Consider the following 26,699-nt stretch of genomic DNA (forward strand, 5'->3'; position numbering starts at 1 on the left):
TTTGTATGGGCGAAAACGCCTACTTACTAAGGGTCTTAGTTGCTTTGGCTGACAATCTGGTATATTATGCCGTCTATGGTATATTTTGAATGCGGTACTATTTCGATATACCAAATATACCATTTGGTATATTTTTAGTATATTTGCATTTTTGGATTATTTTGATAAAATACCGCAATATTTTCCTTTTATTCAAAATGGGTAGCGGGTATCTCATAGTCGAGCACACTCGACTGTAACTTTCTTACTTGTTTTACATTGTTTTTATCTCGGTCTGCTGCTTATCAGCGGCATTCTCTCGCTCTCATAGATAATTTTGTGCGGCACACATTCGTGCTATGTTACGTATGTACTATATATATATAGTGAGTAGTAGCAGCTGGGTGTTGGGCTAATCGATCGACCCCCGACTGGAGACAGGGCGACTGGCGACTGTCGATTGTCGACTGTCCATTTGCTGACTGTCGCCAGGCCCCAGAGGTCGGTGTCTGACCCTCACACTGACTGGTTGCTACTGGGTTCCCTTTTCTTTCTTTTTCTTTTTTAGAGGTTTAGCAGTTTACGATTATGCATGTTCGAAGAGCATAAATTCAAATGGACTTCAGTAATAAAATATGTGAGTTTTCTCCGCCCACAACTCATTTTATACAGGGGTCAAATGGGTCTTATTGTTTTTGAGAATATGCAAGGAATTTTCGGTGGTGTAAAATAGATAAATTCTTGAGCAGATAAGATGATTTACCTATCTTTAATAATAATATGTCAGAGAGAATATTTATATTTGTATACCATTCAAAATTTGCATATCGATTCATTAAATCAAACTTCCACCATAAAGTTATGTACTTACATTTTACAACTTGATAACAAATAATCAAAATGAACAATAGCTGTAAAATCGCATTAGATGCCATAAATCGCTCTCCAATAAAGTTGTGATTCAATATGTCAATCTTGGCAATTGAAGTGTCAACTAGAAAACACATTTCCAACAGCGATTAGAGCGTTGTCAACTCGCATTCTCTATGACCCTCACAGTGTGTCATAATAATTGCCCACTCGAAAGAATTTTAATTTGTATTTGAGAGCGAGAGACAGAGGCACAGAGAGCGAGCTGGAGAGTTCGAGTGTGCTTGTTCATGTGTTTATAATTAATTTTAAATGAAACATAATGCAAATTGAATTGTGGCTGGGATTGTTGCTCTTTTATCTATGTACATATCCTGACATTCGACACTAGGCTTAACTGGTTCAAACAAGTTAACAAGCTGCTTGTGTCCTCAGTTGAACTGAGCTCCGATTTATGCACTCACGACACGCATTGTTGATGGCATCAGACAGACAGAGAACAATTACCGCAATTTCAAGGCATTACTGTCATACGCAACAGATCTTGTGGGAGTCAATCAGCGAGACGAGACGAGATGAGCTGAACTGATGCTGAGATTGATGCCAGAGACACAGAGAGCATAGAGACGTCTGCAAATGAAGCGGAAATAGCATGACATAACACACAAAAATCTTTAACTATTCGTTGTGCCTTTGTATCGAATACTGAAATGTATTGACCAGGCCAATTGAATGATTTATAAACACTCAAAACATTGTTGCCAACTGGCTCAAAAAAAAACAAAATTAGATTGTGTGTATGTTTTGGAAAAAATGTAAATAAATATATTCTGAAGAGTACAACGAAAATTTTCCACATCAATAATGATGAGAGAACAGCGAACATTATATGCAACATGCTGTGTGCCACACTTGAAACTTGGCCTTGCCCAAAAGTGTTTAATGATGGAACTTTGTAATCGTAGATGTGTGTACATCGCATCGCATATAGAGTATGTTATTATATATCGCATACTGCAAATGATGAGGACAATTGAAACAGTTGACAAGATGAAAATGTAGCTCAATTGTGCAAAAGACGCCTGCTAGATGGCACTTGTCATCTTTGCATCTCCTACTTAAATTGTCATATTAAATTTTTATTTAATTTAATGCCCATCCACACCACAACACCAACAATTGCCGGTACTTACACCCAGCTACAGCTCAGATACAGATACAGATACAGATACAAATGCGAGCATACAAAAGATATGCCTGGCCGCAATTTGTTATAATTTAAATACAATTCAATGCGCGCTTTGCTGACGCTGCTGACGTTGACGTTGCTGTTGCTGTTGCTGATGCTGTTGAGGTTACCGTTGACACTTTCCATTCGCATTTCCCAGCATCCAGATACATTCCAGAGATTGAGCATACTATCTATGAGGAAGTCATAAGTTCCACCGGGAAGCAGCTAAAAATTGTTATCCCCAATTTATTTTTGCAAATTTTACTGGCAAAATTTATTGTCAACAATTAGTCGACTAAAGTCTTGTTCATAATAATAAACTCTCCAAAATTAATCAGGTTTCGCGACTATCTAAAATCAACCACTTGAAAAAAATCAACCACTAAAAAACTGGTTTACGCATTTCACTAGCTTCGAATGGCGTCATTAATAGATAAGTTCTAGCTGCGGATCGAAGCTGTCGTCAGGCAACTGGCAACTGGCAACTTGAGGCAGGATATGCGCAAGGTTGTCTCTATCAATTTGTATGTCGTCGTATAGTATGTTGTAATTGTTGGGTTAATTCATTTTTCCCACCATTCATTTCCCTGTGTGCTGCTCCAATTAGAATGTGTCTGAAAGTGTCGACTTTGGCTTTGACTGTCGGGCCTTTAAGTGGGTTAATCCACACACACACACATACATGAACATGAACATCAATCCCCTGGCACTCAATTGGGGTAAATTAATTTCATAGATACCCTCCACAAAAAAGATTTTGCGTACTTAAGCTAAAAACAAAAATAAGAAATGCTGCTATCTAATCACATGATAAGCTCGTTTGTCTTTTATTTTTGGCAACCCTTTAGAGACTATTTTAATTGCAATTTGTGTACATCGCTAGAGATAGAGAGAGAGGGAGAGAGAGACTAATGTAGGTATCTGACTGTCGTTATCGCAACAACTAATTAAGCTCATAAATGGTCTGGAAAAAACCGGCTATCAGGTTGAGCTACCTATAAAATGAGATAAGAGCCAAATAACTTATCAGCCTTGTTCGGTATAAGTACAAACTCTTTTCCTTCGCTTTTTCTGGCATTATCCCACCTCTAAGATGCGGGGGAGGGGTAGAAGAGGTTCCTATTCTATGCATCCAATGACAATGACTAGAAGAAGAGGAGAAGCACACACGCGCTGCGAGTGGCCCAAAGTACTCGCAATCGTATTCGTAGATGGATGCTTGGCACTTTGCTTAGTTTATTGTGTATACATATTTTAATTTTGATTAAAATTTATTGCGCCATTCAAAAGGCAAAAGCAAATGCGAAAAGCAAACCTGCTGCCGCCCACCAAGCAGACAGTCAGTCAGTCTCTTCTGTCTCTCGGTCTCTCTGTCTGTCGTCAAGTTTGGCCAGTGCACGTTTTTCCATTGCCTCAGTGAATATTAAACTGAGTCTACCAATTGGTTTTTTCCGGGCATTTCATTCAAACTAGCTGCTAGCTGCCGTAGCTACTACTACTAGAGAGACTTTCCTTCGTTGTCATCATCGTCGTCTGTCTAAGGTTTTTCAGCTGGAGGTCTTTCTACACACAATGAATAGCGCAAATTAAGCTGTAGAGCTGTAGAGCGCGCTACACTCGTAAATCTATTGTCATAACGCCTACGAGGAGACGCAGCGACGCGGCGACTCTGACTAGACTTTGTGTTGACTTTGTGCCAGCGATCAGCATTTTGCCTGCCTGCCTGACTGTCCAGCTGCCACATCCCAGTGGCATCATCATCATCATCATCATCGTCAGCGTTAGCCGAGAGAGAGAGAGAGCTGCACGGGGCACACACATTTTAATCAGAGCTCAAGTACAGAAACTAAGTCAGCCGTTTGCTGTAGTTCATTCGCTTCATTGTCGGTTTGTCATTTTGAGGCTCATATATTATTATCTTCATATATCATCGTACAATGCTTCAACATTTATGTTGATTATGCTACAAGTCTGTGCGCTCCGCTTTTCCCCTTCCTTCCTTTCAACCTCTCTCTCACTGTCTCTTGTGTTTGCCATGGTCATGAACACAATTAAAAGATGCCTGCCGCTTATGCAATCAATATTCCCTCTGAACTCTGGAAAGTTTTCTATATTCAAGTTGTTCTATTTAACTCTTGTGGAAATTAACAGCACTGTTGCAGTTTTAACTGCTCGCTGTCAATGCGAAGCGCACGCTTTTCACACGCCGCCACACTGCGTATACGTAACGTGCGAGAATGCAGTTGCCAGTAGAGATTTTCATGCTCTGTATCGCAAAATTTTGTTGGTTATATCATCGGAGAATGGCTTGCAACATTGTTGCCGCTCTACTCTAGTTATTTGCTTAGCTTAAAAGTCATAATTGGCATTCAATACGTAGGAGTACGTAAAGCGAACGCTTTGTACAAACACAACTCGACAGCTCGAGAGGCGAGAGTCGAACAGCAATTGCTTTCATAGCGTTGTCACTCATCAGTTCTTATTGATTTTCCAAATATTTATTTGGCAACACAACACTTCTACTACCAAACTACTACTGTTTGGAGTAAATGCCACCGCATTGTGGCACAGAGACACGTGCTGCAGGCGTGGCAAACACAAAAATTGAGCTGTCAACGGGAACAGAAATAGATCTGCCGACTGACTTTGGCGCCAATCAGCCAAATGTATAATTAAACAAGTTACAAAAACAATATGATGTATCGCACTTGGGGTCTATGGCCAACATTAAGATATGCGATATAAGTCATGGGCGATATGAAGTATCTACGTCAAAAGGCTGACTCTATTGCCCCGACAATTGGCCGCGTGTGTGTCATGGCATTGGCGTTGTCCCCCTTCGGTTGTCAGTTGACCATTTTGTCAGCTGAATTTTGTAGCCTTTTGCATTGCCACTTTTTTTTTGTGTGTGTGTTTTTACATAAGCAACTTGGTACGAGTTACTTGTACTTACTACTATCATTGGGTTTGGTGTTTTACATGCTCCCCCGCCAAGCATTGTTGGCGCTGCCTTTTGAGGTCACTGCTGCAACATCGTGCCAAAGTTTATCCACCGCGCAGCACGCACACACACACACACACACACACAGAGAAACAGTTTGGCAAAGTGCTGTGCGAATTGCTGTGTGTGTGTGTGTGTGTGCCGTGTCATTACATAACTTGATATTAGACCGAAGGCAAAAAGGCTCATAATACTATACTTTCGTTGTTCGCTGTTGTTCGTTCTATGTTCCCTTTCCCATACATAGTATATATGTTTTGTATGTAGCCTGGAGCGCCGGCATCGCGACCACTTAAAGTCAGTGCGCCCCATTGTTTGTTTATTTGCTCGAGCCTTAAGTGAATCGCATTACGCGTACAGTAATAACTGTCCCGGGCAGGACAATCATAGTTGCTCTCAGTGATAGTCGTAAAAGCGAAGAATTTATTCACAAAAATATTTTGCAAGATGACAGAAAAAAAAATGTCGAGCGCATTTTGCATGCTCACTTATCTATCTACAATCTGGTAAATCTGTAAGTTATCTCTATCGACCTTCGTTTTGGGTTAATTTCAGTTAAGCAGCTTTCACTGTATTCGGCAACAGCCTCCCCCACCCTTCCTCTCCCTCGCCCCACTCTTCTTTCCCATCCCATTTTCTATAGAATCCCTGCTAGTAACTGTGGGTTACTTTTTTTTTTGCGCTCGCATCTGCTTTTGCGATGTCTATCGATTTTCTGTTTCGGTTTTGTGTTACTTTTCTGTGTGCGGCTGACATTTAGTGTAATTAGACTTACTCGTAAGCGTCGTAAGCGAGCTCAAGCCACTAAAATAGAACTGCAGCCTTTTGTTCGGCTCGCTCTCTCTATAAAAATACATGTTTGTATGAAAAGCTCTAGCTTAGACTTATATATAGTATTTACATATATATATATATTTGCCTGCTTTATAATCTCTTATGGCTTTTGTCCTGCGTTTTTTTATGCCTTGGGGAGAAGTTGTCTAACTGCCTGACATATGAATAATTGACATCACGCTGCTGAAGTGACGTCATTGGCTCGATAAACGATTAAAGGGCTGCCAGGATATGGCGTGTGGAGTAAATTGCCGAATTTTCAAATAGTTTGGCCTTTCATCAAGCTCAGTCTGAGGCTTTTTTTTGTTTTCGTTTTATTTTGCTGCTTATACAATTCATGCAAATTCTCGATTCGAATCTTTGTGCTTGCCTGACTGACACACATTCCTGCGCACATCTCTGCCGTGCTCTCTCTCTCTCTCTCTGTTTGAAGTCTGAGGAGCCAGAGGGTTCTGCTCCAGTTTCCAAGCTCTCGCACCACTGTGCAAAATACCCATGCTCTATGGCAAGCAGCAGTAGCAGCCGTAGCAGCAGCCCATTGCCTGCCTCACTTGTCACACTGCCATACATTTGTAAAGTGCGATAGAGAGTGAGAGAGAGATTTCGAAAGCTTCTCTGTACGCTACTGCGCTGTACTGTTCTTTCTATGTGCATATGCAGCGTAAGGTAGGAGCGACGAAACATCTGCCAAACGAATGAACGAACGAAACGTAACGAAAGCTTTCGGAGCGCCAACGACGACGACGACGACGACGACGTCGCTGCGGACGAATGACAATGCTAGAATATTTTTTCGTTGAACGAGAAAGCTTAACCACTCGCGGCATGCTGAAAATTTTCAGTCGAGCGTTTGTTACCGAACTAGGAAGGTCGGTCTCACTGTGGTAGCTAAACTGAGCTCTCGTCTCTCTGTCGGGTGGTACAGCCAGTGTGCCAGTACTAGTACAGCTCCTCTCAGCTCTCCGCTCTGTCCGCCGCCTGCGTTACGCTGGTGTTGCTGCTTACACAATAACTGTGCATCGATAAAGCCCAAGAAGAAGCACACACACAGGATACGAATATACACATAACATATACCATAGAAGCGCAAAAAAAAGAGGCAAACTCTTAAGCTGTTACAGCTTAACGAGTATAAAAGTAAAAGAAAACGTGTGTGTGATTTGTTATTGTTGTATTAAGAAGTGCAAATAAGTTTATTAACACTGTTCAAGAAGACGGGGTAGTTTTCAGTGAAATCTCGCCCCTCCGAAACAGAAACCGAAACCACAACTACACGGGGCAAACGGCAACGCTAAACGGAAAAATTGTGTAATATCTTACTCGACGTGTAAAAGGTAGAACCAACAACATTCCTCCACCAAAGAACTCTAAAAGCCAAGACAATTTTTTATTTTGTTGTTGCTGCTGTTGTTGCTCAACTGCAGCGGAGCCTAAAAACGGTTCCTAACTACTAAAAAGCCCCAAACGACAAAACGTCCTTGTACAAAATCGATTTTCCAAAACTTCATGCCAGCGCCGTAATGGATACGTATGTATGAGTGTGTGTATGTAGGAGGTGAACTGTGTGTGGAATGAAAAAGCAGAAGGAAAAAAAAAGAATGTAACGTGAATAATGCATAATGCATGTAAATGACAATTTTGCTGATTGTGTGTGAATGAATAAATGCTTGCAAGTGTGTGTGTGTGTGAGTGAGCAATAATAATTATGATCTAATAGATTATCATCCCCTGATCGTTATGGGTTCCATTTGACCATTTCTATCATTTCGATTTGACTGAAAGCCGTGCGATCTCTCTCTATCTCTGTCTCTCATATATCCCCCTAAAGTCAGACCAACTACAGCACCACAATATGTATGTGTTTTTGCATGTGTGTATATAATATCTTTTTATCTAGTTGCTTCCCTACACTTGTCTCTGTCCATGTGCACATTAATTTCGTACCGCTGACGTACTTTTTTATGGCAATGAAATCGTTTAGATTCAATTGCGGCGATTTCATTTTGGAATAGCAGTAATTTCCTGGCCACCCCAAGCCGAGAAAACCACTAAAAACCCGCAACCCACAAAGCCCACAACCCACCAACCCAAAAAAAACCCAAATGTGTGTGCCCCTACAATACACACACACACACATTCATATAATGCCCCCTCGAAGAGAGGGGATGGGACTCCTTGAGTGGCTGTTGGAGCATGGTATCGACCACCCGTTGTTTGTTGGCTATTTCATAATTCTGCTGCTGCTGCTGCTGCTGGTGGTAAAGCGTAACACAGAAACAGAGATATGGACATGCGGACAAGTAGTCAAAGGAATGGAAATGAAAACACTACAAAAAAAAAAAGAAATGTTCTTTTACATTTCAATTCGCATATTGTATTGTGTGTTCTTTATGCTGCGCTCGCGCTCGTGATGGGGCTGCTCTCTCTTCCTACCTCTCTCATATCGCTCTCATTTTCGAATTGCACTCGATTTCGAAAATTGTCTGTGCTCGTCTCTCTCTTTTGCGCTCTCACGCTCTTATTTTCGCGCTCGTGTGCCGTTATTTCATATCCTGCTGCTGCTTCTGCTGCTGCTAGCTGCAGTTTTCTATTCCAATCTGCGCCTTCCAATACCAATTCCAAAGTTCCAGGCCGCCTCTTTGCGCCCGCTCAGCTTTTGCTTCGGCTTCTGCTTCTCTGTCCTTCCATCGCGGGTGGTTATGTGTGTGTGTGTGTGTAGCCAATGCGGTCCACTTGCTGCTTCGCCGCCTAGCGCCTAACGAAAGACTTCGCTCCTCCCTTCCAGGGTCGTTTCCTTTTCGTGTCGGTTCGGTTGCCTGCAGATTTGTTGCATAAGCTGAAAATCATTCAATTTTCCCTTTGAACTTAATTTTTAATTTTCTCATTTTTATTGCAGTTACGTTTTTGTTTTTCTATTTTTATTTTTTTTTTTGTTATTTGTTTTCAAAACGTTTTACGTAATTATATGTCGACGTTGTTATTTTAATTATTTATTTAACGCACCCGTAAATTCTATATTCTGAAGACGTAATGAGTGTTCAGGTGGGTAAAAACAAAAAGCACTACAAATAACAAAATCAGAAATTCTACTTACAATCATTTATTACCTTTATTATTTATTATTTAGTTTTTAATTTATATTCGCATATACTTTTATTTATTCTAAGTCTATTGTTTTCTTTTGCAAGCTATCTCGTAATGTTTTGTATTAAGTCGCTTCGCATGTTAACTGATGAAAATAGATAGACAGATGTAATGGGAATATGACAGGAACATGCCAAAAAAAAAAAACTTGACAATTAGCGTTCAATTGTAAAAAGTACGGACAACTGATGAGCGCGTCTAAACGCAAAGCTGAGATCATTAACACTCGATTGGAAAAAAGTCATAACAATGATAAACGTGTTTCTTGAACAAAAAATACAAATCGAGATTGAAGTAGTTATGCGTATGCATTAGAATTGAATATTGTGTTAACCAGTTTGAGCTTTTCTTCAGTACTATAATATTACGTTGACGTTGAGCTGACGTTTTCTTTGACCTGCTGCAGCAGCAGTTTTTAGTGGTTTCATTCTAGTTTTCGACTGGTTCGAACCGCATTTGAAGACGAGTTCACAAATCTCTGTTGTTATATGCACTTTCGCTTGGCTCAAATTGTTTACAATTATCGCTGTCATTATGCAGCTTAATTTGCTCATTTTTTGGGTTACGCCCGCAAGTTTACACGTACTTCTCAGCGTGTGTGTGTGTGTGCGATTGTCTAGTAGTATGTGTGTGTGTGTGTGTGGCAGATACTTTTTGCATTGATTGAACAATTAGCGTGCTGTGTTTTGTCTGTTGCCTGTCAATTCTTTATCTCGCCAAGCTCTCAAAGCATCCCCGATAACTGTTCGCGTACTTTTTTCTTTATGTCTTTGTATTTGTTGTAAATTGATATTCAAGTTCAAATGCCAAATGCTTTGCGCGACAAAGTGCGCGCCAAACCGTTGGACTACACATACAATACACACACACACACAGAGAAAGTCACACACAGACACATGCTCAAACTAGCAGATACAAATCACATGAAACTAGCAGATACATTTGTATCTGAGCGCTTAATTGGCAGCGTTATGTAAACTTCTCTGTGTCGCCAAACGGCATTGTCGCATTTTGATTTATATCCCATCCATCCTGCTGCTGCCGTCCAGCAATCGTCCGCACCCTCTAGCATAGAGCATCATCGTGTGGCGTTCTAATTGTTTGTTCAACCTCAGCTAGCAGTCAGCAGTCAGCAGTCAGTGCTCGGCATTTGGCACTCAAATCAGCTCAATGCTCTCGGTCAGCATCGTTACAGAGATTTCACATGCTGCGTTTCGTTGTCCCGTATTTTGCAACAATTCGCAATTTAATGTTTTTCAATGGCAGCGTCGTGACGCGCTCAACGATCGACGCTCCACTTTTGTTTCGTCAAATGAATCGAACCATGAACGGTTCCAAACAAAAGACACAAATCTAGATAAAAACGTATCGTAAAACTAAAGAGTCGCCTTTTAATGAAATTAATTTGTTTAGGAAAATATAAATTAACGACAAACAAATTCTGTGGGAGCGCAAAAAAAAAAAATAGAAAGAAAGAACATGTTAACAATTGTTGCCACTAGCCTTAGACTAAGCATTAAGCATTACAGTTAAGTTACAGTTAAGCTCTACTATAATTAACTAATCAAAAACCCCTTTCACCTGTGCCCCCCTCAATTTAATATAGATTGTTTAGCATACGTAAATCAGCATAAAGAGAGAGAGAGAGACAAACAAATAACTGCCAATAAGTGAAAAGACAAACAAACAAAACCAAAGGCAATCTAACGAGAGCCCCGAATATTAAATAAAAGTGCGTAAGCAGAATGAATCAAGTTTTTATAAAAACAAAATCATAGATACATACATACTATATATGTGATCACAAACATTGGGATTTATTTCATGCCCCTTAAGAATTCAAAAGCTTATTGAACCCCCCAACACGCCAAAAACGAATAAATACATAAATAAATAAGCAATACCCGTTCAAAGCCAAACAAAGCGAATAATGTCGATTCTGTACTCATTTCACGTTGCCGGCGTTCAACCGAGCGCCAAATGTGATCGCGACAGGTTTGTTTAGAGAGAACGCACTTATCTCTACCTCTACCTCTTCTACTTCGCTCACATTTCCATACTCTCTCCCATTCTCCCGCTCTACGTATTGTGTTGTATTTGTCTTAGACGCTCTCTTTATTTGTATACTGTTGTTACTTCTTGACACTGCTCTTGGCATGCTTCTTTTCAATTTATGCATGAGACCCAAAAAACAAAAAATATATATGTATTACGAGTTTAGAACGAATGCGGAGAGTTATTGATTTGTACAATTTTTTTATATTTATATTCAGTTGCCCTTGGGCTGCAGTAAATATTTTGTTGAAATTGCATTTTAATGAGTTTGCGTTTGCATTTCCATTTCGATTGTGATTCACTTGACCATTTGCTGATAAACGAGCCCGGAGCTCTCATTCCTCAAAAGTTTACGTCAGTGCAATAATGCGAGATATCAATGTATTGTATGGTAATACCTCTATATAATTTTTTTTCGCTTCTAAAAACCACAAATCAATTCGCTTTCCAATTGTTTTTCCAAAGCAAGCACAAATCGGCACATGCGCCCTGTCCGTTCCCTTCCAGTATTCGTTATTCGTTCCGTTAGCCCACAAACTCTACATTATACTCGTACTCTCTCGCACCCGTTCTTGTTCTCGTTCTCGTTCTCGTTCTCGTTTATCGTTCTCGTAACATACAATTACATGATTCATTGTCCTTTTGTGTTGTTGTCCTCCAGCTGGAAGCAGAGTCATATGTGAAACATTTTTCTAGTTATTTCACAGTGATTTAGTAATAGTTTCACAAATTAGTCACAATTTAACCACATATGATATAAGATTTATATTTATGGAATATATTTTTTTCTTAGAAATATGTATTTACGTATATAGTAGTACTTAGAAACATATCATTTATCAAAAGTTTATGCATCTGATTATGCTCGTTTTGTTTTTCGTTTACGTTTTTTGTTACGTTGTTACGTTTGTTACGTTCTTTTGATTTATATATTTCTTCCCGTTCATCATCAATCAACATCCATCAATCAAATCGAATCGAATATCAACACTCCTCGTGCAGCTTACGAGAGCGGACTCTTATCGAGTCGCGACGGTTATTGCAACCGATGACGACAATCGCACAGCCGATGGCCACTTCAAGGTAAATTGAAAATGTTCCTCATAGTACACACATACCACGCAGACATACATATGTATGTATGAACTACATACAACCTACTCATGAATATATATGTACTGCACACACTCACTCACACACAGATGGGTATACTTTAACATATTTTCACATCACATACTCATCGATTTGTTCCATTTATGCCGATTTGTTTACGCCTTTAATCTTTATTTCTACTTTATGTGTGCTTATTTTCAATTCTTTACATTAATTTCCGTTTCTCATCTCTTCCAATTACATTTACATTTATTTATTGTTTATATCTTCATTTATGCATATATAATCTGGGCATGTTTCCAATATTATTTGCCGCTTGACATTTGAAAGAAATAATCGAAAATTCTTAAATATAGCACCGCTTTTTTCGATATACTAAAAACAATTATATATAATCTTTTCTATGTAGTATATATGCCGTACGAAATGTTTATTTTAATATACTATATGTATATATTTTAACGGTTATTACCTAGCTAAAAGTAAACCTCAATTGATTTTTTTTGTTGTACCGAGGAAATTGCAGACAGCCAAAAATACGAGAAAAGAAAATGCGAAAAATACTAGACTTTTGTTTTCAATAGTTTAGTCACATAATTTTTATAGGTGGGTCATGAATAAAACTGATTAAAACCAGTTATGGGCTTTTCCAAGTTATTTCACCGATTTGTGGCTGTGACGTCACAACGCGCTAAATATAAATAAAATAGAAAATTTAATAAACCATTGCCAGAGTCTAGAGACGCGACGGACGACAGCTGGCGCGTCTGCAACATATATGTACATCTATAGTATAGGAAAATTATTTATAATTATTTTTTTGGTGAGATTTTCTGTGCCAATTCGAGAGTTCTTTGAGGTCAATGAGCATGGTGAAAGAAATGTGCAGATAGGGACTAATTCCACAGCGCAGCATAAACAAAATTCAAGTGCATAAGTTTTTTCGATTTATTCGAATGCCTTTTGTGAATAGATTTCTTTTTAATTTGTTTTGCTCGCCTTTGTTGTATATATAGTATATATAGTAGAGTAGAGTAGATACAGAGAAAAGAGCGAGCGATGTGTGTAGGCAGAATTGGTCTGTGGCATTTGTTTTTTAGCATTTTCATTCATTTTACGTGACATTCGCATTTCACATTCGGCGCGTTTTGCGCGCGATTAAAATCGCCACTTGGCTTGCTGCATGCTTCCCGCGCTCGTGTATTCTCGTATTCGTAGTTGTTGTGCTTTATTTTGCTCCGATTAGGAGCGATCAATGTGAATATTCTCACGCCCGCTGACCGAAACATATGGCGATCCAAATAGGAACTCATTAGCGCGCTACTAAATGTTTTGGCAATAAAAATAAGTCTGTACATACAGCATTATATGTGTGTATGTTTTGGTAACTGGTAAGTTCGGTAAACTGTAAACACTCCTCTATCGGGTTTAATGGTTCTTCTTCTTCTCCTCTTCTCTGCGAACTTGCACACTTTAATACTCACTTGCAAACAAATAAAAATAAACAACGGAAAACCTTTAAATATTTAAGGGTATTTTATGAGGCATAACACAACGGTTAATGGCATGAAGTAAATCGATTTTTGTGTGTCGGCTTTTTGGGTTTTACGCTACACTTGCAATTTCAAATGTGATTACTTATGTATTGTTTTTATCTAACATCGTTTGATCTCAATAGTCAAGACGCAAGATGCCGGCCAAAGCAGCTAAAAAAGAGAATTTAGATGATCTCAAACAGGAGTTGGACATCGACCATCATAAAATCTCTCCTGAGGATTTGTATCAGCGCTTTCAGACACATCCCGAAAATGTAAGTCCCAAAGAACTAATCAAGTTGTAATGACAATTAATTCACACTTCTCTTTTTCCCATTGGCAGGGTTTGAGTCACGCCAAGGCCAAGGAGAATCTGGAGCGAGATGGTCCCAATGCGCTCACACCGCCCAAGCAGACACCCGAATGGGTGAAGTTCTGCAAGAATCTGTTCGGTGGCTTCGCCATGTTGCTGTGGATCGGTGCTATACTTTGTTTTGTGGCCTATTCGATTCAGGCCACCACCAGCGAGGAGCCAGCCGATGATAACTTGTATCTGGGTATTGTACTTTCCGCTGTCGTCATTGTGACAGGCATCTTCTCCTACTACCAGGTAAGGAAGCAATTTATTCTAACTCTTCCCTTAGCAACTACTTATCGCTTGTCTGTTTGCGATTTTGCAGGAATCGAAAAGTTCCAAGATCATGGAGTCGTTCAAGAACATGGTGCCCCAGTTTGCCACCGTTATTCGCGAGGGCGAGAAACTCACGCTGCGCGCCGAGGATCTCGTGTTGGGCGATGTGGTCGAAGTCAAGTTCGGTGATCGTATTCCTGCCGATATTCGCATCATTGAGGCTCGCAACTTCAAGGTGGACAACTCGTCGTTGACTGGTGAATCGGAGCCGCAGTCCCGTGGCGCTGAGTTCACACACGAGAATCCTTTGGAGACTAAGAACTTGGCCTTCTTCTCGACCAACGCCGTTGAGGGCACCGCCAAGGGTGTTGTCATCAGCTGTGGCGATCACACTGTGATGGGTCGCATTGCTGGCTTGGCATCCGGTCTGGATACCGGTGAGACTCCCATTGCCAAGGAAATCCATCATTTCATCCATCTGATTACCGGCGTCGCTGTATTTTTGGGCGTTACCTTCTTCGTCATTGCCTTCATTTTGGGCTATCACTGGCTGGATGCTGTCATCTTCCTGATTGGTATTATTGTCGCCAACGTGCCCGAGGGTCTGCTGGCCACCGTCACGGTGTGCTTGACCCTGACTGCCAAGCGTATGGCATCGAAGAATTGTTTGGTGAAGAATTTGGAGGCTGTCGAAACCCTGGGTTCCACCTCGACCATCTGCTCTGATAAGACCGGCACCCTCACCCAAAACCGTATGACAGTCGCTCACATGTGGTTCGACAACCAGATCATTGAAGCCGATACCACTGAGGATCAGTCGGGTGTTCAATACGATAGAACAAGCCCTGGATTCAAGGCGCTCTCTCGCATTGCCACTCTCTGTAACCGCGCCGAATTCAAAGGTGGCCAGGATGGTGTGCCAATTCTCAAGAAGGAAGTCAGCGGTGATGCCTCCGAGGCTGCTCTGCTCAAGTGCATGGAACTCGCTCTCGGCGATGTGATGAACATCCGCAAGCGCAACCGCAAGATCGCTGAGGTGCCATTCAACTCAACCAACAAGTACCAGGTGTCGATTCACGAAACTGAGGATACTAACGATCCACGCTATCTGCTGGTCATGAAGGGTGCTCCCGAACGTATTCTGGAACGCTGCTCGACCATTTTCATCAACGGCAAGGAGAAGGTGCTGGACGAGGAGATGAAGGAGGCATTCAACAACGCGTACATGGAGCTTGGAGGTCTGGGCGAGCGTGTGCTCGGTTTCTGCGATTTCATGCTGCCATCCGACAAATACCCAACTGGTTACAAGTTCAACACCGATGACATTAACTTCCCCATTGACAATCTGCGTTTCGTTGGTCTCATGTCTATGATTGATCCCCCACGTGCGGCTGTGCCCGATGCCGTTGCCAAGTGCCGTTCGGCTGGTATCAAGGTCATCATGGTTACTGGTGATCATCCCATCACTGCCAAGGCTATTGCCAAATCTGTGGGCATCATCTCTGAGGGCAACGAGACCATTGAGGATATCGCCCAGCGCCTCAACATCCCTGTATCGGAGGTCAATCCTCGCGAAGCTAAGGCCGCTGTTGTGCACGGTGCTGAGCTCCGCGATGTGTCCTCTGATCAATTGGATGAAATTCTCCGCTATCACACCGAGATTGTCTTCGCCCGTACCTCGCCCCAACAGAAGCTGATCATTGTCGAGGGTTGCCAGCGTATGGGAGCCATTGTGGCTGTAACTGGTGATGGTGTCAACGATTCTCCTGCCCTGAAGAAGGCTGATATTGGTGTTGCTATGGGTATCGCCGGTTCCGATGTGTCCAAGCAGGTGCGTTCACTCATTCTCAATCAATTCGAATCGGTATTATATATGCTTTTGTTTTCGCTTCGCAGGCCGCTGACATGATCTTGTTGGACGATAACTTTGCCTCGATTGTGACTGGTGTTGAGGAAGGTCGTTTGATCTTTGACAATCTGAAGAAATCCATTGCCTACACTCTGACCTCCAACATACCCGAAATCTCACCTTTCCTCGCCTTCATTCTGTGCGATATTCCACTGCCATTGGGTACCGTGACCATTCTGTGCATCGATTTGGGCACTGACATGGTAAGTTTGCCTCCAACCTGCAGCCACTTAGAGCAACCCACCTAAACTAATCTTAACTACGTATGTGATTATGTAAGACATTAAGCAAGTTAATTGTAATTGACAGTCAGGTCTTCTAACTTGTTAAGCATCAAATCCTATAACCTTTGTATAACTTATGTACGAATTTTAAAATTGAATTGCGATTGCAATTACGTTTGATGATTTATTCTGTGCTGTAATGTGCTGTGCTGTGCACAGATACCAGCCATATCGCTGGCCTACGAGGGACCCGAAGCGGACATTATGAAGCGACGTCCACGCAATCCAGCGGTCGATAATCTGGTGAACGAGAGGTAAACAGCGCCCACCAAAAAAGTACCCAAAAAGTACGCTGGATTAGGCTCGAATTGCAGAAACTTTTGCAGTTCATTATCAACTTAGGCTACGCCATTTGTAGTTGAACTTCTCGCATCAATCTATAATGATCTCTCTTAGCAGACATTTATTCTATTGTAACTATAACATTCCACGCAAATAGTGTAAAAAACAAAAAAAAAAACAACTCGAACATTCTTGACCCAAAATCCCCCCTCGTATCGAAATCGAATATTGTAAAACGTTTTGCTAATGTTACCACCTGCAATAATCCAATACTAGGTGCCAGCCATATCATTGGCCTACGAACACGCTGAAGCCGATATTATGAAGCGTCCGCCACGTGACCCATTCAACGATAAATTAGTGAACTCAAGGTGCCAATTCAAGTCAATTTCTACTAAACACACACATACTATACTAAATACTAACACATACATTCACACACATATACACATGCACACTAAACTTTTTGCCACTTAAAGAAATAACTAAAAAAAAAAAAACAAAAGCGAGCAGTGATTTACTAAGCTGCAATTTTCATATAAACTTTAACTAATCGATGTCTGTGTATGTGGCTGGATTGTAATTAGCATAAGCGTAACAAACGAAAACAAAAACAAAAAAAAAACCATAACAACAATTAAAAATACTTAATAATACTTACTTGCTATACGAAAGCAGCGCAAGCAACTCAACTAACAAGTCGTTCCATATTTATGGTTTACTTATCTACTAAGACTCTTAATCATTATTTACATTACCTCATTAACATATCTCTATATCATTAATGTAACATACTCCCAACTGAGAGAACCTAACAACCCGCCCATTATCATCGAACTCAACAATCTCCGACAAATTTGACCTTCTGTGTACATTTTCAGTCATTCAAGAACAGCAATTGAGTTATTCTCATGATTTATACATAATCGTATACATTTATTCCGTTCTGTATCATAAATTCAATTCCATTCACGCACACTCCACTCCACCACGTTTTGCCTTTCTGTGTAAATGGAGAAAAGTACCTCAACAAACAAAAGCAAAAATCAATTGAATATTATTAAAAATCGCCTCTATTCAAAAACGCTCTAAATGTTAATTGGTGTGCGTTGTACTTGTTTCATTTACTTCACCTCACCTAAAATCGTTCTACAAATACTTTTGTTGCTGTTGTGTAACTTTTACGGCGTAACAAAAATCAACCCGTCCCCAGTTTCAATTTCAGTTTCTGTTTTCCGTTTTGGGTTTCTATTTCCTCACCGATTAAATTGGCATTAACTGTTTTTGTTATGCATTTTTCCGTTTGTAAACAAAACAAAAATAACATCAAAATTAACCATGCAAAATTGTTCAAGTATCTGTATTGGCATTTATCCTAGTTCCAGCAAAATTACAACAAATTAATTGCACACAAATCGTAGCCACTTACCAAACTGTACTTTAGCATAACCTTAACCTTAACAAAAACAAAAACAAAAGAACTAAAACAAAGAGAAGTTATTATTTAAGTTAATACTACTTTCTATTGTTTAACATTTAAGTTATTTAAGTTTTCAACCACTCTCAACTCAACTCATTTATCAGCAGTTTAAGTTAGTTTTTAAGTAAGATCTTAAGTCGATATATCGCATTATCGATTACAACTAGCTAATAAGTTATCGACAGTGCCAACGGTCCTTCTCAGCTGTACAAATTGGGACATGCAGTTCTTCGTTGTCTACTCGTATTTGTTGTATTCCGAGAATGAAACTGAACTCGACAGTGTTAGAGCGAAAGAGATATCATATGTGGTCCATAATTTATCATATTTATTTTTAATTTATTTTATTCCACTACTACGGTTAACGCTTGCACATTTAGGTGCCAGCCATTTCCTTAGCCTATGAGACGGCTGAATCCGATATTATGAAACGCCAGCCCAGGAATCCCTTTCAAGATAAGCTGGTCAACGAAAGGTAAAGTTTTTCTTTGTGATACCCAAACAAATAAAAACAACTAACTACAACAGAACGAATACAAAAAATAAAAAAAAAATATTCAGAAAAAGAAAAACAACCACACGAAACATACAAAACGTAAAAAGTCAAAATAGTGAGGTCAAAATAAATATTAAAAAAAAAAAAAAATACTTTTCTTCCTATAAATATTTAATGCAATCACAGCAAAAATATTTTTGATCTTGACACTTACTCAAAGCAAATGTAATTCATAATTAAAACTTACAAAAAATGCAATTTAAATTTCATACAAAGTAAATTTGCGGTATACATTTTCGGTCAAGGAATTTAAAGCAAAGTACGCTTCCTTTTAAAGATATTTCTTCGAACTCTCTTGTCTAACTACTAAACTAAAATATAAGAACTTTTCAAATTAGCTTCAACTATTTATTAGCTAATTTACTTTTGACATTTTCGTTGAGTGTTGTTTTAGCTTTTGCATTTTTTTCTTTTGAATTATACTTCAAAAAATGCTTAATCGTTTTCTTTTTCGATTTATGTTAAATGTTTTAATTTTGTATATTATTTTTTACAATTGGAATTTTGATTATGTTTTAAATATTATTTTTGTTATATGTTTTATGTTTTTTTTATTGTTTTATGTTTAAATTTCAAGTTTTTCCCTTATAAATTTTTTAATATTTCGACATCAGCTAGTTAAACGTTTAAATTTAAAATTTAATTGACGTAATGTTGGAATTTTTCTAGTATTTTTGTTATACTCTCTCTATCTCTCTCTTTCTGTATCTCTACTATCCAATTTCAATTTATAGTTCAATTTCGAATAAATTTTCGATCAAAAGCACTTTCAAGCTGATCTAGTATTATATTTCCAGACTCTTTTTGCTCCTTAGCAACAGAATATTAAAAAAAACACTGGGCTATAGGCCTAATATATATTGCTTATATCTCTGTTTGATTACAATTTTTTAAAACTTCGTAAAGTTTAGTTTGTTTCATTCGTTTTTTTAAATATATTTTGAATATATATTTTTTTGATATTTGTTGTAATTTGCGCTCTTCATATGCAATGATAATAATACTATATTCAATTTATATGCGCATACTCGTATTAAATATACAATATACTATATAGCAATAATTTAATCATGTAATTTCAATTTCTGTGCAAACTCTAAACTGATTTATAACAAACAAAAAAAGTGAAAAAGATACACAAAACAAACTTAACACAAAGAAAAACTACTTATTCTGGCGATATATTCGTATCTACAAAAATTGATTGATAATCTCGAAGCAAGAATGAAATGCCCCTTAAAAAAAATGTGATTTATGCACAAATTACACTCGAAAAGTCTGATTACAAAAAAAAAGAACGCCTCCACTTTCTTCGACTATTGTCGTCGACCACTCAGCTAACAATATTTTGGCATAAGCCCTTAAGATAAATTCTCACCATGATTCGAATTTGGCGTGCTTCCTTTTGGTCTACTTCTTCTTCATCTTCTTCTTCTCTTGCTTAACTATTTCGATACTTCAACAACTCTTAACTCTTTGATTTCTATGCTTGTAACACTCATTTTTTTCCTACCATAAGCGTCTTTTTTAACTTAAGAAAATGTGTCGATTTTTTTTTTTTTTTTATTTTTGAGACAGCATAAGTTGCTTTTATTTTTGTCATATTAAAAGTCCATTTAGAAGGTAAGTGATATCTTCGACGTTGTTTCTCCCATCGCCGAACTGATAGAGGAATCTTTTGACTTGTTTGGCTCGCTCTCTTCTCTCTGTCTTTCTCTCTGACTCTCTCATAGTAGAATACTTTGCTATAGGACATCATTGTTTAACTTATGCTAGAGCAGGTTTAAATATACATTTAGTGAGTCTATAAAATATATTTAAACTAAAGTATTTTGAATTTATTGCATTTCTAGCAGTTGGTCAACATATTCACCTGCCATCTATTGTATGTGGACTCGATTGAGTTCTTGTACAACCCAAAAATTAGTAAAAACATTCAAAGTCATCAAGCCCATTTTTAACACTAAGTCATTGGAAAAGATCTTTAGTCAATCCCTCAATCAGTCAATCAATCGCCATCGAATTATTCAAAAACATTCATTAAACTTTGTTTTGATTTGTAGTGAACGAAACTAATTCAAACCATTCACGTCTATTTATGGCCATCTCAAGTTGGCACACAATTTTTCTCTAGTCTTAATATACTATATAAATATGTTATATATATATTAACTTCTACATATATCAAGCAATTTTAGTGCAAGTTAAGCTCTAAGCAAAAACTCTATACTACATTTTCCTCTGTACTCGTATAACGAATCAATTTTTGTTACTTGGGCGCTACTTTTTGCTCCCCAGTGTAGTTATAGCTTCTTAAGTACGCAGGAGCTAAATACTTGTACAACTACAACTACAACTACAACATCAATAACAACAACTTCAACTTCAACTACAAATACCAACTACAATATAAAATATATTTATATATACCATATATTAACATCAACATTAAGCAGAACACGCTCTCTCTTCAACACTGTATAACGCTCTCTTTACTCAAATACCAAATGCAACTCCCTTTTTTTTAACTAAGTACTATTAATATTTAATTAACAAAGAAAAAAACCAAGAAAAATATCTATCTTATCGAATATTTATTAGTATATAACAAGTATTTATTATATACCAAATACGCCAGCAAGATATTATTCGTCAAACTTTAACCAGATTTTCCTTTTTCATATTTTCCCCCACAATTTTTTTGCAACGTTTTTTTATGTCTTTCATTTTGATTCTATTCAAAATAACGCACATAATCAACAATATAAAACCAATAAATAAATACTGAACAAAAAAAATCCATATAATATATACCAACAAAACGATATAATGAACGCTATATTATATACCGCAAAAGATACCGGCCATTTCACTCGCTTACGAGCAAGCCGAGAGCGATATTATGAAGCGTCAGCCGAGAGATCCATACCGCGACAACTTGGTGAACCGCAGGTCAGGAAAAATCTAACGATAAGGTTTAATCCAAAAAAAACAAAACAAAAAAACCAAAAACCAAAAAGAGTTGTTTACTTTTAGTTGTTTAGTTACAAAATACTAGAAAATGAACAAACATGCAACCCCAACTTATTTAACGTTTCCAATTTGACATTTGACCTTTGTTTGAGTTGTGTGTGTCGCGTACCTTTTTTCCCCCCTCAATTTGGCCAGCAATCAATTATTCAATTTTCAATTTACACACACACACACAAAATGATAGTGCAACCAAAAAACAATAACTATGAAAAACCAAAAAAAACAAAATTGCGATTGTTTGTTCGTTTGCTGATGCATAATTTTCTTTTTGTTCAATTGTTTTCATCTCTTCTCAGATTTTTCTACTCAAAAAACAAAAAAATTTTCAAGTTTTTCGTTTCTAGTCTCGAAATTCATGTGATCGATTATTATTTTCTTCCTGTTATTTGAGCTCTCAATGTGGAATGAAATATTTTTGTCAAATTTTATTCGACTATCGATTGTATTTTCTAAATTCTAAAATTCTTTTCAAAATTGAATTTTATTTGAAAAATTTGTTGGAAAAGAAAAGTTTTCCATTTATGTCTTACTGTTTCAATTTTTGTGTTTTCATTTCAAATATTTACAAAATCAATGTGCATCAATGTTTGTGTGTTAGTCGCACATTCTACAAATTTATGACACACAAATGACACACAATTTGTGTATAGTTCCAATACTAAATACTATATATAGTCGTTGGACACACAATGTTCAACTCTTCAGTTGTAGTCACAGCGCGAATTTGCTAAACAAGAACAAAAAAAATACGTCGCTTTTAGCCAAAGTTTTGAGACATGCCGCTGGCCAAAACAGTACAACACACACACACACATAAACACATACAAACACACTCTCACATAGACACACTGACTAGAAGACTGCATAGATCTAATTAAACATTACCAACAAACAAGCAAAAGACTAAAACAAGAACATGACACAAATTGAAGCTTTCTGCTCTGTTACTTTTAGCCCAGTTTAGTGCGTTACTTGTAGTTGAGTTTGTTCAAGACCAAAACAAAAACAAAAAAAAACAAAAAATACCTTTTAATAGCTGCTTCAGTTGTGTTCTACGTAGCTCTAAATACACTCATAATCCACATAATACAAAATATATTCAGTATCAGTATCGATCAAGTCTGGTTCCAAGTCGATGTGCAACAAATGTCGCAGTAAGTCTCAATGTGTGGGCTCGGTTCAGCGAAGAAAATCAACAACGAACAACAACAATGGATTTTCACTTAATACTACAACTATTCAATATATTATATATATATATATTGATTATTATAAAGCTGATTATTATTTTTAAGTCTATGTATTATCTATGTACTATATATATATGTTATTTATACTTCCTTTTTTTCATTTTGGAATTCATTTCGAATGTTTTTCCAAATTTTATGTTAATGTGTAAGTTTCTATTTGTTAATTTATGTTATTTTTAAGTTGATTACTTGCAAAAAAAAAAAAAAAAAAACTTCTTTAAGCGTAAGTAAATGAGAAAATGGTATGAGAAACCAGCAGAACAATTGTAACTGCATTTGCTTGCCCTCCGTTGTGTGCTTTTAGTTTTGTAACCACAAATTGCATGTTAATCTATGTGTAAATATTATATATGTGTACTTAGATTGAGTAGTTTGCTGCATGTTAATAAGCCACCGCCCACCCAAAACTAACAATATGAACTTTGCTTTTCACCTCATCTTATTCAAGATGAATTAAATAAGAAACAAAACAAAGAAATCGAATCTTTGCTCTTTCACGCTTACATCGAACGCGCGCTATTGAAAACAAAAAAAAAAAAAGTAAAACTTAAAAAATACAAAACAAAAGAATTCGCTCAAACACAATCCACGCTATATATTGTAAAGTCTAACACCTTAAAAACTAATTAAAAAAAAATACATTCATTTACTAAAAAGAAATTAACGAAAACATCGAGCTTAAAGGTTATGCGGCATTATTTTTAAATTTGTGTAACTAACTTAAAAAATAATTGAGTCTATGCTCAACTAGAGCTGCAGCCATGTTGCTACAGGGTTTTTGTCAACTATATTTAATGCGATGACAACAAGTTTCTTGCAACTTTTAACAACTTTCTACTCTTTTGTAAATCTTTACAATATTTTCTTACACTTTCCACTGTTTTCTTTGGGCTGCACAAAAACCTTGAACAACTGCAAGTTGCAGCTCAATTTATGCTCAATCCTTTAAGCTCGTGCAGCTGTAAACAAGACGTGTGTCTTGTTGCTCAGAACAAATTAATGAAAAGACATCAACAAAAAACCACACAAAAATTAATTGAATAATATTTTTTGAATAAAGCGAGTCAATCGGAGCATTGTCTAATGTTTAAATTTTGCTATTCTGGCATCGCTTTCAAACAGATTGATTTCCATGGCCTATGGACAGATTGGCATGATCCAAGCTGCTGCCGGTTTCTTTGTGTACTTTGTCATTATGGCTGAGAACGGTTTCCTGCCAATGAAACTGTTTGGCATCCGCAAGATGTGGGACTCCAAGGCCGTTAACGATCTAACTGATTCGTACGGTCAGGAATGGGTAAGACGATATATTTATGAACAATTTTTATAGTTACTCATTTGATTTTGATTGTTATGCAGACCTATCGCGATCGCAAGACTTTGGAATACACCTGCCACACTGCCTTCTTCATCTCGATTGTGGTTGTGCAATGGGCCGATTTGATCATCTGTAAGACGCGTCGTAACTCCATCTTCCACCAGGGCATGCGTAACTGGGCCTTGAACTTTGGCCTTGTTTTCGAGACCGTTCTCGCTGCCTTCCTCTCATACTGCCCCGGCATGGACAAGGGTCTGCGCATGTACCCCCTGAAGTAAGTTGATGACTTTGAATTATATTACTTGCATCATTCTAATGCATATTTGTCTTTGGCAGACTTGTCTGGTGGTTCCCAGCCATTCCATTTATGTTGGCCATCTTTGTGTATGATGAGACACGTCGTTTCTACTTGCGTCGCAACCCAGGAGGCTGGTTGGAGCAGGAGACATACTATTAAACACCTACACACAGCCACGCCCACGCCCACATCCACACCCACACAACACATCTACACCAAGCAGAAAAAGAAGAAGAAAAAGAAGAAGCAGGAGTAGAAGAAGAACAACCAACACAGAGTACTACACAGATTCAGCAAGAGCAACAAATAGTAATTGTTTATTTACCACAAAGTGCAACCACAGCGATCACAGATATCTGTGTGGCTGGCTATGAGAACAACAACAACTGCAACTGCAATTGCAACTGCATCTGCATTGGCAACTTGCAACTTGCAACAGCAATACCTTGAAATGCAGCAGCAAGAACAACAAGAGCAACAGCTATAGCATAAAACATATTGAGATATGTTTTAGAATTTTAATTTAATTATTTAAAGTAAACAAACAAAAAGAAAACAAATGCAAGCGATAATTATTTTAAACATTTAAGTAAATTTAAATTATAAATTAAAGCTATAAATAAGATTTAAATAAAATAAAGTAAAAACTTTCAACAAAAAAACAAACAAACAAACAAAAAACAAAACAACCAACCAAGAAACAAAATTTCGAAACAATAACAAGATGAAACTCCAACAAAGAACTCAGCAAACAATAACCTAACAAAGTTTTTAGTAAAATTATTTAACAAAAACAAAGGCAAGAAGAAGAAACACAACAATATTCAAATAAACAAGAACAGAAACAAACAAACAAACAAACATAAACAACGCAAACAGCGCAAAGAAACAAAAGCAAAGCTAAAGCGCAACTAACATTAATAATATTTACATACCTACTCACACACACATACAAACAAACACACACACAAACACAACACACACATACACACACTCAACGCATGAAGAGACAAATTATATAAGAAGTTTAGAAAAATTAAAAGAAAAACTAAAACGAAAATTTTGACAAAAATAAAAAAAGATGAATAAATTAGCGTAGTTACAAAATAAGCAGAAAAGGAAGCAAAGATAAACAAAGAAATAAACAAGAAACAGCAACAACAACAACAACAAAACAACTTTCGAAATATTTGTGAGGCAACCGTGAAAACCGAAACAAATTTAAAATAAACGAATAAAATGAATAATAATAAAAAGAAAAAACAAAACAAACCAAACAAAGAGGCAACACAATTATTATAATTGTTTATATATATACAAACATATATTATATATGGAAAAAAATTTGATTATATAAATGGAGCTATACAAATACTTACACCAACAACAAAAAAGAAAAAAAAAACCAATAACAACACCTACCAACTGGCGAAGTGTGGAGACGGAGATGCTGAGCGAGAGGCGAGGGGGAGTCAAAGTGAGAGTGAGAGTGCGGCATTGAGCCAGGCAATAATGCCAGAGGTTGAAGGAGTGAAAAGAGGGAGCGTGAGAGAAGGGAAGAGAAGGCGCCATGGAAGCAGCTAGCAGCAATTTGTTATATGAAGTATGAGTAAAAGTTTATAAAAGCCATAAAACATAACATGTAATATTGTGCTTTATGTGCATTTTAAGCCCAAAAAACACACACACACGCACACCAAGCAAAGAAGTGTGCGTGTGTGTGTGCAGCCACGCCCACAAAATGAATGTTTGTAATGTTTTACACGGCACAGCGACCCACAACGGGACGACAAGCCCAAGGCAGTAGCTAAACAGTATTGTGTTTTTGTATAACTTTCGCTTTTCACACACACACACTGATACACCCCCTCCCACACACACACACACACACATGCG

At 37.8% G+C, this 26,699-nt stretch overlaps 1 protein-coding gene across 6 annotated transcripts in view; it reads left to right on the forward strand.

Annotated features, from left to right (window-relative positions):
- Nucleotides 1–26,035, forward strand: part of LOC132783856 (sodium/potassium-transporting ATPase subunit alpha) — a 29,094-nt gene extending 3,059 nt beyond the window's left edge. The window contains exons 2-10 of one of the 6 annotated variants that reach the window (XM_060789143.1): nucleotides 12,117–12,197; nucleotides 13,906–14,037; nucleotides 14,106–14,372; nucleotides 14,443–16,224; nucleotides 16,290–16,505; nucleotides 16,746–16,840; nucleotides 24,310–24,484; nucleotides 24,547–24,779; nucleotides 24,842–26,035. In XM_060789143.1, coding sequence (XP_060645126.1) covers nucleotides 13,918–14,037; nucleotides 14,106–14,372; nucleotides 14,443–16,224; nucleotides 16,290–16,505; nucleotides 16,746–16,840; nucleotides 24,310–24,484; nucleotides 24,547–24,779; nucleotides 24,842–24,962 — 3,009 coding nt within the window. In that variant the 5' untranslated portion in view covers nucleotides 12,117–12,197; nucleotides 13,906–13,917 and the 3' untranslated portion in view covers nucleotides 24,963–26,035. Of the gene's footprint in view, nucleotides 1–6,752; nucleotides 7,250–10,691; nucleotides 10,792–12,116; nucleotides 12,198–13,905; nucleotides 14,038–14,105; nucleotides 14,373–14,442; nucleotides 16,225–16,289; nucleotides 16,506–16,745; nucleotides 16,841–17,144; nucleotides 17,240–18,728; nucleotides 18,824–21,761; nucleotides 21,857–24,309; nucleotides 24,485–24,546; nucleotides 24,780–24,841 lie in introns of those variants that run through there. The other 5 variants (XM_060789142.1, XM_060789141.1, XM_060789140.1 and 2 more) reach the window with 5 other exon arrangements.
- Nucleotides 26,036–26,699: the final 664 nt, after the last annotated feature.

This window comes from Drosophila nasuta, chromosome 2R (assembly GCF_023558535.2).
Source record: "Drosophila nasuta strain 15112-1781.00 chromosome 2R, ASM2355853v1, whole genome shotgun sequence".
NCBI lineage: Eukaryota > Metazoa > Arthropoda > Insecta > Diptera > Drosophilidae > Drosophila > Drosophila nasuta.